The sequence below is a fragment of the Oryx dammah genome, unplaced genomic scaffold (genome assembly GCF_014754425.2).
Source record: "Oryx dammah isolate SB20612 unplaced genomic scaffold, SCBI_Odam_1.1 HiC_scaffold_19, whole genome shotgun sequence".
Taxonomy (NCBI): Eukaryota; Metazoa; Chordata; class Mammalia; order Artiodactyla; family Bovidae; genus Oryx; species Oryx dammah.
In genome coordinates this window covers 40,067,979-40,090,292 of record NW_024070203.1, presented here as the reverse complement: position 1 = coordinate 40,090,292, position 22,314 = coordinate 40,067,979, and the positions used below count along the sequence as shown (strand labels likewise).

General features: G+C 40.9%; 1 protein-coding gene across 8 annotated transcripts in view; it reads right to left on the bottom strand.

The window, feature by feature from the left end:
• The window catches only part of YTHDF3 (YTH N6-methyladenosine RNA binding protein 3), a 32,874-nt gene extending 25,019 nt beyond the window's left edge, over window positions 1–7,855 (bottom strand). For 4 of the 8 annotated variants that reach the window (XM_040261293.1, XM_040261288.1, XM_040261289.1 and 1 more), the window contains exons 1-4: window positions 7,494–7,787; window positions 6,980–7,004; window positions 3,358–3,503; window positions 902–987 (exon numbers count right to left, since the gene is read on the bottom strand). In XM_040261293.1, the coding sequence (XP_040117227.1) occupies window positions 902–987; window positions 3,358–3,415 (144 nt within the window). In that variant the 5' untranslated portion in view covers window positions 3,416–3,503; window positions 6,980–7,004; window positions 7,494–7,787. Of the gene's footprint in view, window positions 1–901; window positions 988–3,357; window positions 3,504–6,979; window positions 7,005–7,493 lie in introns of all 8 variants that reach the window. The other 4 variants (XM_040261295.1, XM_040261290.1, XM_040261292.1 and 1 more) reach the window with 2 other exon arrangements.
• Window positions 7,856–22,314: the final 14,459 nt, after the last annotated feature.

The window sequence follows — 22,314 nt, the reverse complement described above, 5'->3', positions numbered from 1 at the left end:
TTGAACATAACCATAGTTCTCCAAAGTCCTAAAAATAATCATAGATTCCACAAATTGGGAACTACTTTTTGTTGAAATTTTCTCTGCAACTGCAAAGTTCTATAACAATATTTGGTTCCTTGTTCTTTTATTAAGTTTAAAAACAATCTAGGTTAATATTTCAAGGCACATTTTTTCATGCATCTTTTTATAAGGAAAATTAAAAGTAGTTTCATTCCAAAATATTGTCTCTAAAAAAACTGGTTAATAATGAAAGCTTATTTGTTAAATTTATTTCCAGTAGTGGTATTTTTATTAACAGAGATGCAGAAATGGAATACAGAGACTAAGGAATATCATTCGGTTTGGTCAATGTTTAAGTCTAAATTATTCCTGTATATAAATTCACAAGATTATTTGTGAAAAATTCAAACAAAGAAACTCAAAAGCCACTAGTTACTTAGTTTGATAAAATTCTCTATGCTTACAATATATAAGGCAAGTGTGTTTATCATCTTTAATTCTATTCCTTATTATCAGGTTAAATAAAAATGTTAAACATAATAACCAAAAATTTCAGGTACAAACTGTCGTCTCCCCAAAATTTCTAGCCAGTTAAACCTTGTCATTTGCTTTGGCTATGAAGACATGGCAGCAGCATTGAAAGATTAAATTCAGCAGTCAGTCTAACCACAATATATACAAAAGCTCATCTTTAAATCTTTACATTTCATAATAGAGTTCTAGCCATCTACAATTTCCAAAGAACTGCCCTGTGTCATAAACCCACAACTGTTATTCACTAGTATGTAGGCACACTAGATAAATACATGATATGGTTCGTCTCATTCAATTAAAACATCTATTTTTAAAAATCAATTAACATTGTTTCATTTCCTAAACATGGGACTGTCAGACTTACCTGATTTGTCTGGCTACTTAAGTATGGCTCAAAATCATCATCATTTACAGCATCTTTTTGATGAATCGAACCGTTTTGTACTGAAACTAAAAAAATACGTTTGTATTAGATGTACTGTAATTATCTTTATGAAACTCATAGAATAACCTAACATTTTCAGTATTTTTCAAGTCAGCTTGGAAAAAATTATCCTGAGTTCTTTGTTCTTTTCATTAAAAAACCCCCTTAAGGATGAACTTAATTTTGGATATAAATATTTACATGGCACCGAAAACTTACAAATCTTGTATACGTAAGCCTAAGATCACATAAACACAAGCTATATATATACACTTCCCACTACTAAAAATGTAACATAAACATCTCAATTTCAACACTGTAGTAAGCAAACAGTTAAATTTAAATGTTGGAAGGGTTTGCTAATGCTATATTTGAATCTAAAATAACCACTTCAGGCAGTGTTGTTGACAAGATAGACTTCTGAATGTGCTCTACCTTTGCTAAATCACTGTAACTATTCAGTCCAATAGAAGACAAATAAATAACCTTGTTTGGTAACCAAAGTTAAAATAAGTATCTTAAGTATCTCCAGTTAAAGTGACTAAGAATTCACTTGAAGTAGTATCACAATATAAAACCTAAATAAAAAGGGCCTTAATCCTAAACAATAAATAATGAAGACTTTTACAAGAAAGTACAAATAAAACTAAGACACTGAAGTGAAGTCACTCAGTCGTGTCCAACTCTTTGCAACCTGTGGACTGTAGCCCACCAAGCTCCTCCATCCATGGGATTCTCCAGGCAAGAATACTGGAGTGGGTTGCCATTTCCTTCCCCCAAAACACTGAAGATAACCATAATATTCTTGCAACATATGAAAACACCAGTTAGAGGCTGATTTATAATGACATGTTTGTTCAGAGATCACTTCCATCAGTGCTCTGTATAAACCTGCTGTTCTGGACACTATGTCGGTACTTTTAAGCACAGACTCAAGGTGGTAAAATGGCCCTGGGTATGAGTCCCAAATCCAACCCTGAGAGGCTGGGAGATCTCAAGTTCATAACTTAGCCTCTCTAACTCTACTTCCCTGTTCAAGGAGGTTATTAATAGTACCTACTTCATCTCATCTGAGTATTCAATGACAGTATTTAATAATCTTGGATATTATTATTACATAAAATATTACAAGATCCAAATAGGACTAAAAGATTACTTCAGGACCACATTAAGTTTACGACTAATCTCTTAGGTACCAAAAAAGAGCCCTTCAATACCTGAAGATTTATTGCTGAAAATAGTGTATTTTGAAGTATAACCATTAAATATGAAATATTATAAATTAAGGTTAGGAGCAATGGATTTAAGTTGTGTGTTCCTGTATAATAGCATCTCTATTTTCCTTAATTATTCCAACAAGTTTAGGGACCTAAACGAAATATACAAGTTGACAGAGACATGAGGGCAAAGCTAGATAAAATACCTTGTGTTTTGCCATCCTGGGTACCAATGATTACTCAAAAAATACTACTCTCTGCAGCCTTCAAAGTAGACCTCTCGTGAATTCTCCACTGCCCCTCAAAGCCTCTAAGAGAAACCTGAAGGTCACCACAATCCTGGCCTTACTGAGATGGTTTAACTGTATTTGATAAGGACTGTATCAGTGCTAGAGCTGAGCTGAATGTGCTCCCCAGGAGTTACATATGTAACAACTACTAGAAACAAAATTTTACCTTAAGTTATTTTTGGTGGACTAATCATTTCAGCCCGAGATTCTAATATATCTGTTCTTTACCACTCCTTTATCAAAAAGCTAGTTATGCCTGATCCATTAATCTCCTGAAAAACATTTCTTCACCACACTCCTTGACTGGTACTTATTGACAGTATCTGAAACAGCTACCTAGTATTAAGTTAAAACTATCACTTATACTCATTATAGAGTCTCAGAAATTTATTCTCTACTGCTAAAAGTTTTTTTATAAGTACCTGCTTAAAATTAATCTAAATATACATTATACTGCTATTATTCTTACTCATTTCCTGTTCTTTCTCTTCTACAAGGCTGAGACTAAGAAAATATTCTCATACACAAAATACAGCACTAAACACAGTCCAGTCTTTTATAAATGATGCATTAAAATGTCTTAAGAAGTCCTAAAAGATTATTAAAGGACTATGTCAATCTAAGGATAAAAATGTTTTGTTTCAAGTATTTCACTCATACTGATAAGCAATTTGCATCAAATTAGAATCTGAGTAAGAAGCTGGTCCTTGAGACTCAGAAGCATACCTTTCTTAAGGAAATTCAATTGTCTTAAAGACTCTAGGTTTTGAACATCCCTTAATGACAGTCTAATGTCTCGGAGACCGAAAGCCATTAAAAAAGTAATGAAATCCCAGCCAATTCTATAGTCTGTACAAGTTCTTCAGGGAAAAAAGAACAGATGACTTACATGATTCTTCGCCTGTTTCCTCTGCTCTATGAAGCAGAGTCAAATCAAGATAGAACATGGGCCTTAGAAGTCAGGTGATTCTTTGCTCTGGTCCTGACTACATCAAGTTAGGAAAGTCAACAGATCTGTGCATCATGTTTCCCCACCTATAAAAACAGGGACAATACCATATACCCTCTATCTCCTTATAGGGATCTTTTGAGGATTAATAAAATGAAGCCTATAACAACAGTAAAGTGCTTTGCAATCATTTCCAGAGGGGGTAGGGTGGGGAAAGGATACAAAAGATATTGCCAAAATACAAGGCATTTTCCATTGCTTTTCTGAAACACTAAAGAACAGTCAAATTTAGCCTAATGTTTTAAAATTGTGGTACCAATGAACATTTCCCTCTGCTCAGAGGGGTACAGGAGGAAAGGAGGGAAAACATAAATTCCTTTCCAAATATGTGCCTATTTTTAAACTTAAGGGAAAGGAGGAAGCAGGCAGCAAGGCCTGGGGCTACAAGGAGCCTGGGATCTGACACTTTTTATCTGTGGTGCCTGCAAGGAAAGGAAACATTTTAATACACTTTTTAAAAATATATATACACTTTTATTCCAGCAAGCAAAAATTCAGCTTGTTAATAAATAAAATGATATTAAGTCAGCCTTAAATTATGGGCCAATAGGTACACAATTATCCTTAAATTTCTACTATCCTGCAGTACTACCCTGGCCAAGAATAACAGCGTTCTAATACTTAACATAGTGACAACCTAGCAATTAAAAAGAATTCCAACTTATAAACAAGTAAACTTAACAGTGTTATTTATGCTACAAAAGCATTTTTTCCTTACAAAGAGATTGATACAGAATTCTTTGCAAATTTTTGCTCCTTCAGTACATTTAAGGACATACAGAAAAATACTTGGTAGAAAATCAAGACATTATAGCCAGGAATTAGGCTGATGCTGTCAACTGAAGACTATTAAGAAAGGAAATTCACAGTCCCTAAAATCATACTAAATCAACTAAAAAGGGGTATGCTTTTCAAAACTTAGATAGTTCCTCTGAGATACGCATTTTTCATAAGTTTGTTAAGTTTTGAGTTTAACTTTCATACTCATCTTTAGAATACTGGGGCTTAGTTCAAGGAAAGTCTTTCTGCTTCATAAAAATAAACAGAATAAATATAAAGCGATTTTACTAGCATGAAAACCAAGTCAACTAAGGCAGAGCAGTTTTTTTCAAACACACAGTTACTCATAGTTATCAGTTTGCTGGAGGTGCTGCCTTCTTGTAATTCTCCCCACAGAGGGATAAAAATACAACTAATGTATATGTGTATCTGTGTACCTGGAGTATCCACCAATTTACAGCATCTTATGTGTTAGTGGCTCAGTTGTGTCTGACTCTTTTGCGACCTTATGCACTGTAGCCCACCAGGCTCCTCTGTCCATGGAATTCTCCAGGCAAGAATATTGGAGATGGTAGCCATTCCCTTCTCTGGGGAATCTTCCTGACCAGGGAACGAACCTCTGTCTCCTGCACTACAAGCAGATTCTTTACTGTCTGAACCACCAGGGAAGCCCCAGAAGCATCTTAAGTCATTATGAATACTTTAGGCCAGTTGATATTTTTCCCCCTGCCATGTCTTAGGCAACAGCTTTCCTGCACCTTAACAACAGATGAGGTGAGGCAGCAAATATAATGAAATGGTGGGTTATTTTAACTACAACAACCCTCAAAACATACAACAGGATTCAAGGCCAGAATTATTACATTTTACAGGGAGAGGGGAAATTCTGACCAAGAGGTGTAATGTGCTCAAGATTAGCTGGCAAGCCAGTGGCCATAGGCAGTATTAGAACACAGGTCTCCTAGGAATCCTAGTCTACTGTATCCATGGGTAAAACTGTACACTGAATAGTAAGAAAGAAAGAAAATTTCTTCGAATAAACATTTATACGAATAAATACTTTGTATGCGTGTCTAAATATATCTAACTGAGGTGATACTGATGGGTGAAAATAATTTTAATAACCTAAAATATCTGTAGTCAATACATAATTTTGTTTATAGAAAATTTATATCTCTAATATCAAACATATCATAAGAACACACCTAAGTTAAATGACTATGTCACAAATCATACTTATAGTAATGGTTTACAATGCTGGAGATACTCTATTTTGTCAGACAAGTACTTCATAGAACTTGCACACTTACCTTAAAGCAGGTAACCCAAAACACTTAGCATTTCAAATAGCCTTGCAAAGTGCCACCTCCCCACAGATCTAGGATAAAATAATTTATGCTAGGCAATAATGACCACAGATTTCACATATGTCCAAGGCTATATACTTTCTAATGGGCAGACCAGCATGAAAGAAATTTAATGGATCACTCTCTTTAAATTTAGAAACCAATCTTTATTTTAAACTCACATAAATCAACATCAAATTGTGAGCTTTATGCTTACAACACAGAAAACAATTCTAAAATTAAAATTAGCCTAAAAATTAAAATTGCTGTTTATATATATCTTTAATCAAAATGAAGCCATGGATTTATTACCTAATACAGTGTCATTATCTAGCATGCAAAAATTGTCAAGAAATTGTACAACTCTAACTAAACTGTGTATACAGAATCCAATCTTTTCAAATGTATTGACATAGCTAATAAAAACCCTAAGAATATAAAGGGCACTAAAAATAACATTGAATTTACATCTAAAAGGCTCTGCAGATCTTACTTTATAGGTAATACTTTACAATAGAAATAAAAAACAGGACACTTAATTGTTTAGTCTAATTTCAAGCCCTATTATAAAATGTAACAAATACATAGTTCACTGCAATGTTATTTAATTGGCACTGTCCCAAGAAAGCAGTTATTGTTCTACACTTATAAATGTCACATGATTAATGTCATGTTTCAGTCAGCTGACTGTATTGTTCCATATTAATAAATAAAAGATACACTCATTTTTTTAAATGCTCGACTTTCCATGTTACTTTTTGCCCTTCTAACTAAAGAGTAAACTACGTAATCCTGGCAGGAACCTCACAAATTATTTCCTTCTCAGTCATTTCTAAAATACCATATTGAGTTAAACCTTTCAGGGCTACATAGCAAGATGACATGCCTGCTCAGTTTTGATCTCTAACAGGCTACTGCCTCAGTGTAACTGACTTCAACAGAACCAGTGATTAATAATACAATTTTCACTAATGTAACAGAATAATTATGTGGGTCCCATGTTTCAATGTAAACCAGACATGTCGAGGAAAAATGCCCACCTATCTACATGCATTTGTTGCATCTGCAAAACTTACATAAAACAAACTATAAAATTAAATAAATGTCACTACAATTCATAACCAATACCTCCTTAAATGAAGTACAACTAATAAAACTGTTACTTGTATCCTTTTGATTCCTATAAAAGTGGCTTCAAAGCAAGGAACTACCAAACTTTCAGACAGCATTTGGCTGCCTTAGCTGTGATGAACTGTTTTTCTAATTCTGCATTTCCAAAAAAAAAAAAACCCCAAAACAACAACAAAAAGGTCTTCACGTAGTTTAAAAGTATCATCAAACTAACAATGAGAAGATAAAAAAATATCCGAACTCACCTTTATTTCCTTGCCCCTTAGGTCTCTGTGTAGCAAGATGAAAGGTGTAGTAATAAGGGAAAAAAAAGGGAAGAGAGGAAAAGTGTGTTAACCCGAGACGTTACCGGAGACAAGTTATTTTAAACAATCCGCGTAGGAGTGAACCCCACCACATTCTCCGTCGCCACCGATCTCCCCACAATCCCGGTCCTGAAACCTCCCACCCGCCACTCGGAAGCCGTCTCCCCGGGCTCGCTCGCTCTCAGCCCCGCGTCTGCCGCCCTCGGGACGCGTCCGAAGGCCCCGGAGCGCAGTCCTGCCCGCACCCTCCGCGGCCCCGCGGCCGCCCGCCCGGGCCGCAGGCTCCGGGGCCACGGCGCACGCCCCAGCCCAGGCTGCGAGACCGCAGCAACTTGCGTCCCGGGCACCGTTACGGGCCGGGCAGCGGCGGCGACAGGGAGGAGCCGAAGCCCCAAGCGAGGGTGGAGCTCCGCGGCTCGGGCCTTCGCCAAGCCTGCGGCCTCTGCTCCCTCACCTGATCCACGCTAGTGGCTGACATTCTTCACCGCAACCCGAGAGCTGCTGCTGCTGCTGCTGCTACCGCCGCCGCCGCCGCCGCCGCCTGGGCCTCTCCCTGTGCACTCACAGCAGTTGGCTGCCGCCCTCGGCCGAGAGGCTCTTCCTGCCGCCGCCGCTCGCTGAGAAGCCAGAAAGACGGCCTCGCTCTCGGGAGTTGGTGGAAGGGGCTCGTCTCTTCCGCTTGCACGCTCCTCTTCCCCTCTCGCGCTTCGCTTCTCGGGTCCACAATGGCGGACAGACTCCCTGGTCTCACTTCCGCTCCGAGCCTCCCTGACCTTCCGCTCTCCACTCTGACGTCCGCGCTCACCTCGCTCTTCCTCCCCCACCCTCCCGCCGCCGACCTTGGCTCCGCCCCCGCCTTGCCACGTCATCGGAGACGGGCCCGCGCGGTCGGCCCCTTGACGCAGGCGCCGCGGTGGGAGCGCGCTAGGGAGGCTGCGAGCGCCAACTTCCAGCGGCGCGTCTGTGCCTTCCTTCTGTCTGGCTGAGGCCGCTGGGCGCGCGTCGGGGGGCGGCATCCGGGAATGGGTCGGGAGTCGGACTCCGGTGCATTCTGAACAGGAAGTTAATCTGGGAGGCTTGCGGAGTTGCCCGGGATTCTAGAGCGGGGCCGGCGCGAAGTGAGGGTTGGCAGGTAGGAACGCCGCAGCCGAGCCGAGGCCGCCCCCAAAGCCGAGGCCGGCGGGGGGCAGTCAGCCGTCCCCAGGACCGAGTTGCTGGCCCAGTATATGCAGCGCTAGTGGCTGTGTTAGAGCTCTGGGCGCCGACACTTAACAGCACATAGCGGGTGCACGGGCGAATGTTCGTTCTCGCCAAGCCCCAGGAGCATGGCAGGAATAACTCATATTCTGCCGTTCCCTGAGTTCAGACCGTGCCCTCCCCTACCGATGATTTTGATGAATGAATAAAGTTACTTTGGGAAAGGTAAGCATGGTTGCAGAACGCTTTTTCAATCCTAAAAGGACAGACGTTTCAAGGTTCAAGAGAAACCGAGAAAGTTACTCTTCTGCAAAACCAAAGGAACTGATTTGCAACATTTTGAATGTTTAGTTAAAATTACGTCTTTTCATTGAAGGCAAAGACTACTTGCCTAACGCGTGTGAATGTTGACGGTATATAAAGGAATAACTTAAATGGCCAAATCTTTACCTCAAAACCGTCGGATAAGAGATTAACTTTGTGTTTACCAATGCAACAATATTTTAGAAGCACTGAATAACAGACGTGAATCCTGTCTTGGGAGTCCAGTGTTTCATATAAATCGCCTAGAGGCGTTTTTAGGTCAGCTGAGCTTCCCAGCTGGGAAGTTATGTTTTTGACACATTCTGATTGACCATGTGCTCAAAGATCAGAAAGAGAATGGATAGTGAGAGACAAATTGTAATGAACCTTGTATGCGTAGTAATTGCCCAGATTCACTTCGTACCCAGCAGCATTTAAACTATTTGAATTTTTCCCAGTATTTAAGACAATTTCTAAGGCTTTTTGTTATCTTTAAGTAACATAGTATAAAGGAACCAAGCACGGAAAATTCAATTTGAGGGTTGATTAATGCATTTTTGGAGGGAAGGTGAAGGTGAAGTCGCTCAGTCGTGTCCGACTCTTTGAGACCCCGTGGACTGTAACCTACTAGGCTTCTCCGTCCTTGGGATTCTCCAGGCAAGAATACTGAAGTGGATTACCATTTCCTTCTCGAGGGGATCTTCCCGACCCAGGGATCGAACCCAGGTCTCCCGCATTGGAGGCAGACGCTTTAACCTCTCAGCCCGGTGAAAGTAATCTCTGAGGAGAACACTGAACCCCCTCCCCCCCGCCCCCCCCCCCCCGCCCCCCGCCAACAATTAAAACCTGCTTTGAAACAGGAAGGTCAGCAACTTTGTTTCATTCTCATGTGTGCACCTGCTCAGCCACTAAGTCGTGTCCGACTATCTAGGAACTCACCGACAGTAGCCCACTAGGCTCCTCTGTCCGTGGAATTTTCCAAGCAAAGAAATTTATAGTGGCAAGAAAGAGCAGAAAACAAGTGGTCCAAAGGTTTCCCTAAAATGGTGTATTCCAGAGTGTTTCCCTAGGCTAATAGCATCTCTGGGGAACTTAAATGAAAATTCTTGGTACCCACCATATATACTAAGTCAGAAACTCTAGAATGGGGAACGTCTTTATTTTGAAATAATCGTAGATTAACAGAAGTGTCGCAAAGAATTTCTATCTATCCTTCATCCAGCTTCCCGTAATAGACACATATTACTTAACCAGTTACTACATTTATCTAAACCAGGAAATTGACATTGTTATAGTACTTTGGCTACAGACCACCTGGATTTCCTGTTTTTTTTTTCACTGATATTCTTTTTCTTATTTATCTCCCCCCAGTTTGTGAGTTTCTTGGTCTAGTCTCATGGCCTTGACATTTTTTTGAAGTGTATAGGGCAGATGTTTTTAGAATGAACCTCAAATTTAGTTGTTCTGATGTTTTCTCACACATTAGGTGGGGGTTGGTGGTTCATCGGTAAAGGATCCACCTGCTGAAGTAGGAGACGTGGGTTTGATCCCTGGGCTGGAAGATACCCTGGAGAAGGAAATGGCAACCCACTCCAGTATTCTTGCCTGGAAAAACTGATGGACAGAGGAGCCTGGCTGGCTACAGTCCATGGGGTCACAAAAGAGTTGGACACAACTTAGTGACCTAACAACAAGGTTGGGGTTATGGATTTAGGGAAATGATACCACAAGTGCAGTGCCTTCCTTATGTCATTATATCAGGGCTTGTGACATCAGTATGACTTGTCACTGATCATGTTAATCCTGGTTATTTGGGCTAAAGCTGTGTCTGCCAGGTTTTCCATGGCAAAATTAGTATTTTCCACTTTCTGTACTCTAGTCTTGTGAGGTGAGTCGTTAAATCCAGCCCATACTCAAGGAGAAGGGAATTAAAGCTCCCCTCCTGGAGTATTTGGAATTCCTGTACAAGGAAGATCTGACCTTTCTCTCGTATTTCTTTCACTAGGGACTCATGGATATTTATCCAGTGCTTTCATAATTAATTTAGTTGCTCAAATTGTTCCAGTCTTCGGCCCCTGGGAGATCAGATTGATTTCTGTGTGCTTTTGCCTTACCTCTGTCCTCTTTTTTTTTTCTCCCCAAGCACTTCACTTTGGAGCAGAAGTATTTCATTCATTGTAATGTTTACTATAAGGAAACTTACTGTGACAAGGAAATGGCAAAAGAAAACATCAAGAAGCCCTAAAGTCTCCCTAAAGCTCATCAAAGTATGATCCTGGGATAAAAGCATCAGTGGTACCTGGGAGTTTGTTACAAAATGCCAGTTCTCCAGGGTTCCACCCCATAGTTAGAAAATCAGACACTGGAGGTGGGTCCTAGCAAGTTGTATTTTATGAAGCTCAGGTGATTGTGAAGCACACTAAGTTTTAGAACCACTACATCTAAGTTTCCTCAAAGATCCAGGTCAAAAACCTACCCAAAGAACCCATACATTCTGTTATCAGCCTTAGTGAGAGTTTCTGAAGCACTTCTAGTTATTTGCTTTAAAAATAAAGCAGATAAGACATGGACAGCTGTTTCACCAAAAGGGGCATACAGATGACAAGCATTTGAAAAGATGTTCAGTGTCTTTTACCACTAAAAAAATGCAAATTGAAATCACAGTGAGATATCACTGCACATCTATCAGAATGGCTAAAAAAGGTGACCAAATGGCTTGCAAAGTTGTAGTGGAGAACTGCATCACCCTTACATCACTGGTGAGACTGTAACTAGTACAATCCTTATGGAAAACAGTTTAACAGTTTCTTATAAAGCTAAGTGTGTGATCATCAATGATAGTTACATTCTTGAGCACCTACCCCAAAGAAATGAAAACTTGTGGTTGACTAAATAATGGCTTTGCTGTATTTTGACTAAATCTAGTCCCCAGAATTTGTGAATATGATACTTTACTTGGCAAAAGGGTCTTTGTAGTTGTGATTAAGTTAGCGATGTTGAGATGGAAAGATTATTGCGGATGATTCAAGTGGGTCCAATAAAATCAGAAGGGCCCTTATAAGAGAGAGGCGATAGTCCATGGGGTCACAAAAGATTTGGACATGAGTTAGTGACGAAACAACAAGGAGCGCCAGAGTTGGAAGATCTTGTGTTGCTGGAAGCAGCACTTGAAATGTAGCTATGAGCATAGATATGCTGGCTAGCTCCGGAAAGAGAAGGCCAAGATCAGATTCACCCCTGGAACTTCCAGAAGGAACTCAGAATTCTGATCTCCATAACTGCAAAATAATATGTTTAAGGGTTTTTTAGATTAAGCTTGAAGAGATTTGGGCTTCCCAGGTGGCTCAGTGGCAAAGAATCCACCTGCCAATGCGGGGGACACGGTTTCAATCCCAGGGTCTAGGTGATCCCATGGAGGAGGAAATGGCAACCCACTCCAGTATTCTTGCCTGGGAAATCCCACGGATGGAGGAGCCTGGTGGGCTACAGTCCATGGGTCGTGAAGAGTTGGACACAACACAATTTGTTACAGCCACAAGAGGACATAATACATTTCTGTGTTCACACAAACATCTATACACATGTTTTTATAGCAGCTTCATTTATAATAGCTAAAAACTACAAAAACCCTAGGTATCTTTCAGTGGATGAACGGGAAAACATTCTGTGCTACATCTATACTGGAATACTAGTCAGTGATAAAAGGGAAAGGAAAAAAGAGCTGACATAGAAAACAACTTGACTCTTGGGATGAGTGAAAAAAGCCGGTCCTGAAAGCTTATATACTGTGTGATTCCGTATATATATGTTGTTCAGTCACTCAGTCGTGTCCGACTCTTTGTGACCCCATGGACTGCAGCACAGCAAGCCTCCCTGTCGTTCACTATCTCCTGGAGTTTGCTCAAACTCATGTCCATTGAGCCGATGATGCTATATATATTTAATAGTCTTGAAATGACAAAATTATAGAAGAAAGACAGATTAGTGATTCCCTGAGGGTTAAGGCAGAGAAGGCAATGGCACCCCACTCCAGTACTCTTGCCTGGAAAATCTCATGGATGGAGGAGCCTGGTGGGCTGCAGTCCATGGGTTGCTAAGAGTCGGACACGACTGAGGACTTCACTTTCACTTTTCACTTTTATGCATTGGAGAAGGAAATGGCAACCCACTCCAGTGTTCTTGCCTGGAGAATCCCAGGGACAGGGGAGCCTGGTGGGCTGCCGTCTATGGGGTCGCACAGAGTCGGACACGACTGAAGCGACTTAGCAGCAGCAGCAGAGGGTTAAGGAAGATTTGATGACAAAAGGAAAGTGGGTACAGTTGTAAAAAATCAACAGAAGGGATCCTCCTGGTGATGGAAAGTTCTGTCTTGACTAGAGAGATGTCATTCTCCTAGTTGTGACATTGCTCTATACTTCTGCAAGAAGTTCCCAGTGGGGGAACCTGAGTAGAGAGCGTACTATGTCTTCTGGATTATTTCTGACAGTGTGTGTGAAGGTACACTTATAACAAGATAAGAAGTGTGATTTTAAATAAGGAATCATACCTTTCAAAAAGATAAACATGGAAAAAATGGCATACCTCTTATTAAATGAGATGATGTATAAAAAGTACTGTTTATTTTTGAAGACTAAAGATATGGCAAACTGGCTTACTATTCCATGAAAAGGGAGAATCTGTTCAGTATGGTTCCCATCTTTCAATTTACTCTGTGTAAGAAGACAGAAGAAATCAATCAAAATGTGAACTCAGTATCAATTTACATGGTTATTTCCTTCTTTGTAACTTTCTGCTTTCTAGATTTTCTACTCTTATAATTTTAAAACCTATAAAATAGTTAAGGATGAGCTGAGTTAGCTTAGGATTTTTCCCACTCTTAATGTGTGATCACTTTCAATGTCTAATCAGATTTCTCATCTCCCATCGTTGATATTTGATCACCCTAGCCTGCCTTTCAGTAAGAAAGCTCTTGAAATAAGTTTGGAAAAACTTCTCCCTATGCTTGATGTCTTCTCTTAGTAATTTTCCATGCACAACCCCCACCCACCTCTCACACACATAACCTGTTTGTTGTCTGTAAAGCCCCAGTTGTCCTTAATGAGAGCTGAACTCATCTCTCCTATTTCAATAGTTTTGACACTTACCACAATAGTCTTAAACAAAGTTTTCCTTACCATTTAAAAAAAATAGTTAAGGATGAAATGTTATGTCTTGAGATTTGTATTTAATCCAGCTAGAGAGAAAGAAGGACGAAACTGACTGGATCAGCTGTTATTGAGGCTAGGTCATAGGTCTTTTTAATATGGTCTCTCTTACACAGTTGAAATTTTCCATGATGAAAATTTAAAAGAAAAATTACCTTATTTTTGCTGTTGTTGCAGTCAGTTCTCATCATTCTCAATGTGAGACCTGTCGCTTAGTCATGTTCAACTCTTTGTGACCCCATGAACTGTAGCCCACCTGGCTCCTCTGTCCATGAGATTTCCCAGGCAAGAATACTGGAGTGGGTTGACATGTCCTGCTCAAGGGGATCTTCCCGACCCAGGGATTGAACCCACATCTCCTGAGGCTCCTGTACTGGCAGGCAGATTCTTTACCACTGAGCCATCTAAGGAAGCCCCATCATTCTGGATAGTTGGGTTCTATAAAATCTCTGGGAAACTGAATTAGCAAATACTGAGCCATTTCTCTGGGGGAGTTACAGGGTTAAGTTCCTGGCAAGCCTCTCATCCCAGCATGTTTCTCAATCAGAACATAACCTTGTTTTGTTTATGTTTTTGCTTTAAGGATACTTTATTTCATATATATTACTGATTCATTAACTTTGAGCTCTGGGCCAAGAGCACTGGAACTCATGCCCAAACAGAGCTTACCTAAAACACGTGTTTTCTCTACAGGGCACGTCACAGCCTTCTTGCACTTGTGGACACCAGATAGCATTTCAGCACTACACATGGGGGGCATTTTAAACAGAGAAATCAGCAACAGAATGCATAAAAATGTGATAATTGGCATTTGATATAGACTATGAAAATGATGTAGGTACAGTATGAGTTGGAGAAGGAAATGGTAACCCACTCCAGTATTCTTGCCTGGAGAATTCCATGGACAGAGGAGCCTGGCAGGCTACAAACCATGGGGTCTCACAAAGTTAGACATGACTGGGCGACTAACACACACATATAGTATTAGAGCTGAAACAAGGCAGTGTGTAGCCATATCAGACCTCAGTCAAGACTTGTACCTCCTTCAGCAGCTCAGATTTTCCCCTAGTCTGCCCTTGTATATCTCTACCATAACTAAAGTGTTCGAATATTGATTTAAGAAGTATATTTGCAAATACAGAATTCATGAATAACAAAGTGATAAGCATAGTGATTGACACAATGTAAGTTATAAGTAAGTGTTCCTTTCTCTTTTCATAGGTACAGGCTGAGATGCTGAATTACTCAAAATTTTATATGAGTCCTGTGGTTCTCGTATAAGTGAGTTATGTTAGTGAAATATATTAGAAAGTAATGTGCAGATGGGACTTCTCTGGCAACTCAGTGGTAAAAAATCTGCCTGCAACTCAGGAGATGTGGGTTCGATCCCTGGGTCAGGAAATGGCACCCCACTCCAGTATTCTTGCCTGGAGAACCCCATGAATAGAGGAGTCTGGTGAGCTACAGTCCATGGGGTCACAAGAATCTGACATGATGTAACAACTAAACCACCACCATCAATGTGTAAATTCATTTGTAGTACAAAGTGTCATTTGTAGTTGGTTATAAGTGGTGGTGGGGTTATAGAAAGTTGAACATAACTTCCTAGCCTGTGAGGAAATTAGATTTAACTTAATTGTTTTAATTTTTTTGGGTAGTTCCTAGTGGTCTAGTGGTTAGAATTCCATTGCTGTGGACCAGGTTCAATCTCTTGAAAAGAATGAAATTCTCTCTTAGACCAATTCTATTCATGAGTCCAAAATTGTATGAGAGGCAACAAAAAATAGAACACATGGATTTTTCAGTCATATGTATCTGGCTTCAAATTCTTGCCGACCCACCTAATAGCTGTGTGAACTAAGGTTAAAACATGCTCAGTTTCCTCATTTTAAAAGTGGAATCATCACACTCATGTCACAGAGTTGTTGAGAAACATTTTTCCAGCACTGGGGCCAAGCAGGGACTCTTGTTGTTTCGTTGATAAATCATTTCTGACTCTTTGCAACTCCACGGACCACTTCTGTCCGTGGGATTTCCCAGGCAAGAATACTGGAGTGGATAACCATTTCTTTCTTCAGGGGATCTTCTCGACCCAGAGATTGAACCCGCGACTCTTGCATTGCAGGTGGATTCTTTACCACCGAGTTACCAGGGAAGAAGGGACTCTGGCAAAAGGTAATTCTCTCTGAGATGCAGGGGGATATTGTATCCAACAGCCTGCTAATTGCACTTTACCTCAGTCTCAGATAAAGAATATGCAAATAGGACTTCCTTGGTGGTGCAGCAGATAAGAATCCACCTGCCAATGCAGGGGATGTGGGTTCAATCCCTGATCTGGAAGATCCCATATGCCTTGGAGCAACTAAACCTGTGCACCACAACTATTGAGTCTATGCTCTAGAGCCCGGGAGCCGAAACTACTGAGAGCCCCTGTGCCAAAACTAACTGAAGCCCACGCACCCCAAAGCCCATGCTCTGCTACAAGAGAAGCCACCGCAGTGAGAAGCCCGTGCACCACAGCTAGAGAGTAGCCCCCAGTCCCTGAAACTAAAGGAAGCCTGCACACAGCAATGAAGACCCAGTACAGCCATAAATAAAGTCGAATGTACGTGTCAAAAATAATTCAAGTACAAAAAAAAAGAATATACAAATCATCCTGAATTCCCCTTTAGTGACTCATCATAAATATTCCATTCAGGAGTCAAGGTTTTACTTGTGAATGTAAGCAGAACACTGATTCCACAATATTTATCAGCATTCATCCAACCCTTTCTCCTGTTTCCCAACCTTTCCATTTATCTTCTTTGTCCTTCTTCCGTATTAAGCAGCACTTTGGTTCTGTTTGTGCACAGGGATGGGATGTAGCTACAATGTGGTGTTCAGTGCGCAGAGGGATGATTAAAGGATTTTCTTCCTGGCCTTTTAGGTTTAAAAGCACAGGTGCACACATGCTCAGTCACTTCAGTGGTGTTGTCAGACTTTGTGTGACCCCATGGACTATAGCCCACAGGCTCCTCTGTCCATGGGATTCTCCAGACAAGCATACTGGAGTGGGTTGTCATGCAGTGAAATGACAGAACCTGGTGATAGGTTGGGGTATAAGGAGCTTTATAGAGAGAAGAGTTAAAGGTGCTTTAGGGGATTCTAGCTTTGGAGATTAGGAGAAAGATGGTATTATGGATAGACTTAGGAACATATTAAAAGGATGCTGGTTTGTAACAGGAAAATGTTGAGCATAGTTGCAAAGGTTAAATTTGAAATAATATTTGTACATCCAGTTATGGTTTTTTTCTCCTCTTTTATTAAAAAAAGTCATAGATTAGGGGGGAAATAGATGAATATCCCTAATAGATATTCATAATAGATAATGAGAATGTACAAATAAATAAAAAGAAAAATACATTTCCAATAGAAAAATGATCAACTCAATGCCAGTGATTCACCAAAGAAGACACCTAAATCAAATTGAAAAACTCTCAACCACACAAACCATTTAAGAATTGTGAAATGTAATTAATAATTTAATATAGATTATCAGGATAGACTTTAGCCATGATTATGTTGCTTCTTTGGAGAAGTGGTTCTTTTCCTGTACAAATTTAGACCTGAATGTGCTTAGAATGTACTTTGAAGCTGTGACTCTGTGCTCTGGCTCACGGAAGTGAGAACCTGAGAGGGCAAAAGAGGCAGGGAGCCTGGCTGGAGCACAGTAGGCTTATGTGACTTAACAGCTGATCCAAAAATGTGAAAAGAAGAGCTGACAATTGGAGGAGTTAACAATGACAATATCAAGTGAAAAAGATAGTCTTTTAAAATTGAAATAATAGATCTCATTTCTGAAAATGAAAAAAAAGTGAAATATAATCCTTCTAAACCAGCTGCTTATTTAACTTCTATGCAGAATACATCATGAGAAAGGCTGGGCTGGAAGAAGCACAAGCTGGAATCAAGATTGCCAGGAGAAATGTCAATAACCTCAGATATGCAGAAGACACCACCCTAATGGCAGAAAGTGAAGAGGAACTCAAAAGCCTCTTGAAAGAGGAGAGTGAAAAAGTTGGCTTAAAGCTCAACATTCAGAAAACGAAGATCATGGCATCCGGTCCCATCACTTCATGGGAAATAGATGGGGAAACAGTGTCAGACTTTATTTTGGGGCTCCAAAATCACTGCAGATGGTGACTGCAGCCATGAAATTAAAAGACGCTTACTCCTTGGAAGAAAAGTTATGACCAACCTAGACAGCATATTCAAAAGCAGAGACATTACTTTGCCAACAAAGGTCCGTCTAGTCAAGGCTATGGTTTTTCCAGTGGTCATGTATGGATATCAGAGTTGGACTGTGAGGAAAGCTGAGCGCCGAAGAATTGATGGTTTTGAACTGTGGTGTTGGAGAAGACTCTTGAGAGTCCCTTGGACTGCAAGGAGATCCAACCAGTCCATTCTGAAGGAGATCAGCCCTGGGATTTCTTTGGAAGGAATGATGCTAAAGCTGAAACTCCAGTACTTTGGCCACCTCATGCGAAGAGTTGACTCATTGGAAAAGACTCTGATGCTGGGAGGGATTGCAGGCAGGAGGAGAAAGGGACGACAGAGGATGAGATGGCTGGATGGCATCACTGACTCGAGGGACGTGAGTCTGAGTGAACTCCGGAAGTTGGTGATGGACAGGGAGGCCTGGCATGCTGCGATACATGGGGTCGCAAAGAGTCAGACACAACTGAGCGACTGAACTGAACTGAAACCAGCTGGGCTTCCCAGGTGGTGCTAGTGGTAAAGAACCCACCTGCCAGTGCAGGAGACATAAGAGATGAGGGTTTAATCCCTGGGTCGGGAAGATCCCCTGGAGGAGGGCATGGTGACCCACTACAGTATCTTGTCTGAAGGATCCCATGGAAAGAGGAGCCTGGTGGGCTACAGTGCAAAGGTTCAAAAAGAGTCAGACACAACTGAAATGACTTAGCACCGTGCAAAAAATTCCTATAGCACACTAGATTCCCATGAGTCACAGTTTTATTAACACAAACACAACATGAATGAAGTGATAATTCCTCGTGATTAGAGGAGGGCTCCGCAGATGGTGCAGTAGTACAGAATCTGTCTGCCAAGCAGGAAACGCAAGACACAGGTTCAGTCCTTGGGTCAGGAAGATCCCCTGGAGAAGAAAACGGCAACCCACTCCAGGATTCTTTCCTGGAGAATCCCATGAACTGAGGAACCTGGCAGCCTATAGCCCACGGGGTTGCAAAGAGTTGGACGTGACTGAAGCGACTTAGCAAATGCACACACAAATCAATTAGCCAGGAATCCATTAGCACAATAATCCAGCCAAGGAAAATCCAAGGGAGCAACAGATAAATACAGAAAAACACCAAAGATGGCATGCTTTTAGGTACATGAGTGCAGAAGTGAAAGGTACACTCATATCTAGGAAATGGAATTTGGCTTGACAACCCTAGAGGACACCCTAGGGATACAGAAGAAAATGATAGACCCTGTTAAAGAAAAAGTGTCAGGAGAATCAGAATTTCCCCAACTCCATTTGGAATTTAGTGGAAAAATTAAGAAAAAATAATGAAGAAACTTCATTTCATCCACTTTTTGACTCAGTGTATTTTATGGCAAATCTTAGCTTTGCAATAGTAGTTGTAATTAATTTTCTAGTCTCTGTCTTATACTGCAGATTATTTTAGTGACTGAATAAAGCTTAGAATCCTCAAAGTGTTTCCTCATTTTGCAGACTGAAATTTCTGTAGCCATGTTACCATGTTACTACATGGAGTGAAATTACAGGGTCTATTACTCTCAATTATATATGCTTTTAACATATAGAAAGAATTTTTTTTTTTTTTTTTAAGAATTCTAAAGAGAATCTAAGGGCTTCCCTGGTGGCTCAGTGATAAAGAATCTGCCTGTCAATGGAGGACATAGGGTTCAACTTCTGAGTCAGGAAGTTCCCCTGGAGAAGGAAATGGCAACCCACTCCAGTATTCTTGCCTGGAAAACTTCATGGACAGAGTAGCCTGGCAGGCTACAGTCCATGAGGTCACAAATAATCGGCCACGACTGAGCACACGTGCATACTTTTCGATGAAACCTAGTTCACTTTATGTTTTTCCTTGTCCCCATGACTGATGGCAGAGGACTGGATGGTTGGATAACGTCACCAACTCAACGGATATGAATTTGAGCAAACTCTAGAGACAGTGAAGGATAAGGGAGCCTGACTTGCTGCAATCCATGGTCACAGAGTCCAACCCCCGATTTAGCTACTGAACAAGACTGACGGAAAAAAACCTATTGATTCCTTCTAAAGTTCCACTAGGTGGTGCTACAGTGAAATTAATCATGACTTTTTTTCTCCTTTAATCAGTAGTTCTCAAACTTCTGTCTTATTTTGGAATTGCAAGTGCTCTTTGTTTTCTCCAATCAATTTCTTAATTGTGTCATTACCAATTAACAAAAACAGGTCACCTCACTGCTTCTCTGGTGCTACTGTAATGTAATACTAAGGAGGTGAATGCGAAAATGTTAGTTGCCCAGTCGTTGCCTGTTTACAACCCCATGGACTGTAGCCCGCCAGGCTCCTCTGTGCCTGGGATTTCCCAGGCAAGAATACTGGAGTAGGTTGCATTTCCTCCTCCAGGGGATCTTCCCAATCCAGGGATCAAACCAGCATCCCCTGAATTTGCAGGTGGATTCTTTGCTACTCAGCCATTAGAAAATATCATTTAATGTAAAATACCACTCAAAGCTTTGATTGTATAGACTAAACATTGTAGTTTCTAAATTGAGAATATTTTGGTGACATTAAGTGATCACAGAAATGTTATTAACTGGAAATGAGAAAAAAAAAAAATCTTCCAGGAGCAGAGGAAGAATTTCTAATGGACATGTTATAAAGTCATAGTGGGACACAGAAATAAAGGCTCCATTTGATTAACTTCTAGAACCCTTCTATTCAAGGCATTCTTTACATATATTAACTTTTTTCTATGATAAATTTATTTCTGAAATATTGCCTTGCAGGATCTCAGTTCCCAACCAGGGGCTGAACCCAGGCCATGACAGTGAAAGCCCAGGATTCTAACCATCATGCCTCCAGGGAATTCCCACTCATTGTTTTATAGCAGTTTTATAGAGATAATGAGGGCTTCCCTGGTGGCTTAATGGTAAAGAATCTTCCTGCAAGCAGGAGATTCGGGTTTGATCCCTGGGTCAGGAAGATCCCCTGGAGAAGGAAATAGTAACCTACTTCAGTATTCTTGCCGGGGAAATCCCATGGACAGAGGAGCCTGGCAAACTACAGTCCATGGGGTAGCAAAAGAGTCAGACACGACTGAGCAACTAAACAACAACAACAATTTACATATAAGATCATTCACCAGTTGAAAGTGTTCAGTATGTTCAGCCTATTCACAGAGTAGGTTTGGCATATGTTTCCTACTGACTCTTTCCTTCTCTACATGATACACACCAAGGTCTTCCAAACTTAGCATTTAACACTTGGGCCAAATAATCATCAGTTGTCCCATGCATCATAGGATGCTCAGCAGCACACCCAGCCTTTAACCACAGGCCTTTAACCCAGTTGCGACCATGAAAAATCCTCAGACATTGCCAAATGTCCCCAGGGGTACAGACACATTCCAGGTTGAGAAACTCCTGATATGAATGATGCATTCTCTTCCAGATGAACTTTGTCCCCTCAGTTCCTGGTTTTGTTTTCAGTGATCTGTTTAGACACAGCTCAGCACATGACATGGTCTATTCCACACAGATTTTTGGGGGATCAGCGTCCCCAAGTGGCCCCCCCGCCCCGTGGACAGAATCTAACACAGTTCCAGGCCAGCTCTTTCTCACAGGTGCAGCCAAGATCTTGCCTTTGGGAAGCACTTGTCTGTTACCCTCGCAAATTCACAATGGAAACAGCCACTCTCCCCTCTTCCTAGCCCAAGAGCAGCTAACCTGCAGGTCTCTGCCCAGTGTTCTCCAGTCAAGAGTCAGATACCAGTCTACTAGGTTCTGCTAACCACAGGAATGTCAGTCACACCAGTTCTCGGGGGACCCCACTGAAGACTGACTTGCTTAAGGATGAAGTCATCTCCACTTTTGACCCTGTTACAGCCTAGATGAAAATAAAGCATTTCAAGTCAGGAGCCAGTTTTCACATAATGATATTGATATTACTACAGAGCAGTTTGTCTCCCAGTTCATTTTGGTATCTGCTATCTAAGAACCTTGGGAATCTAGTAAACTTCTAATTTATCAGTCTGTTCAACGTTTAACAATGTCACGAATGGTGACATAATTTATAGTGTATTTCGCTGAATACAATATGTAACCATTAAAAAAACTGCTGTTTGAAAAAATGCTCACAACAGAATAGTGACTGAAGAAAGAGCTATAGTAAAACTATGTATGAGTTCAGTTCAGTTGCTCAGTCGTGTCCAACTCTTTGCGACCCCATGAATCGTAGCACGCCAGGCCTCCCTGTCCATCACCAACTCCTAGAGTTCACTCAGACCCACGTCCATGGAGTCAGTGATGCCATCCAGCCATCTCATCCTC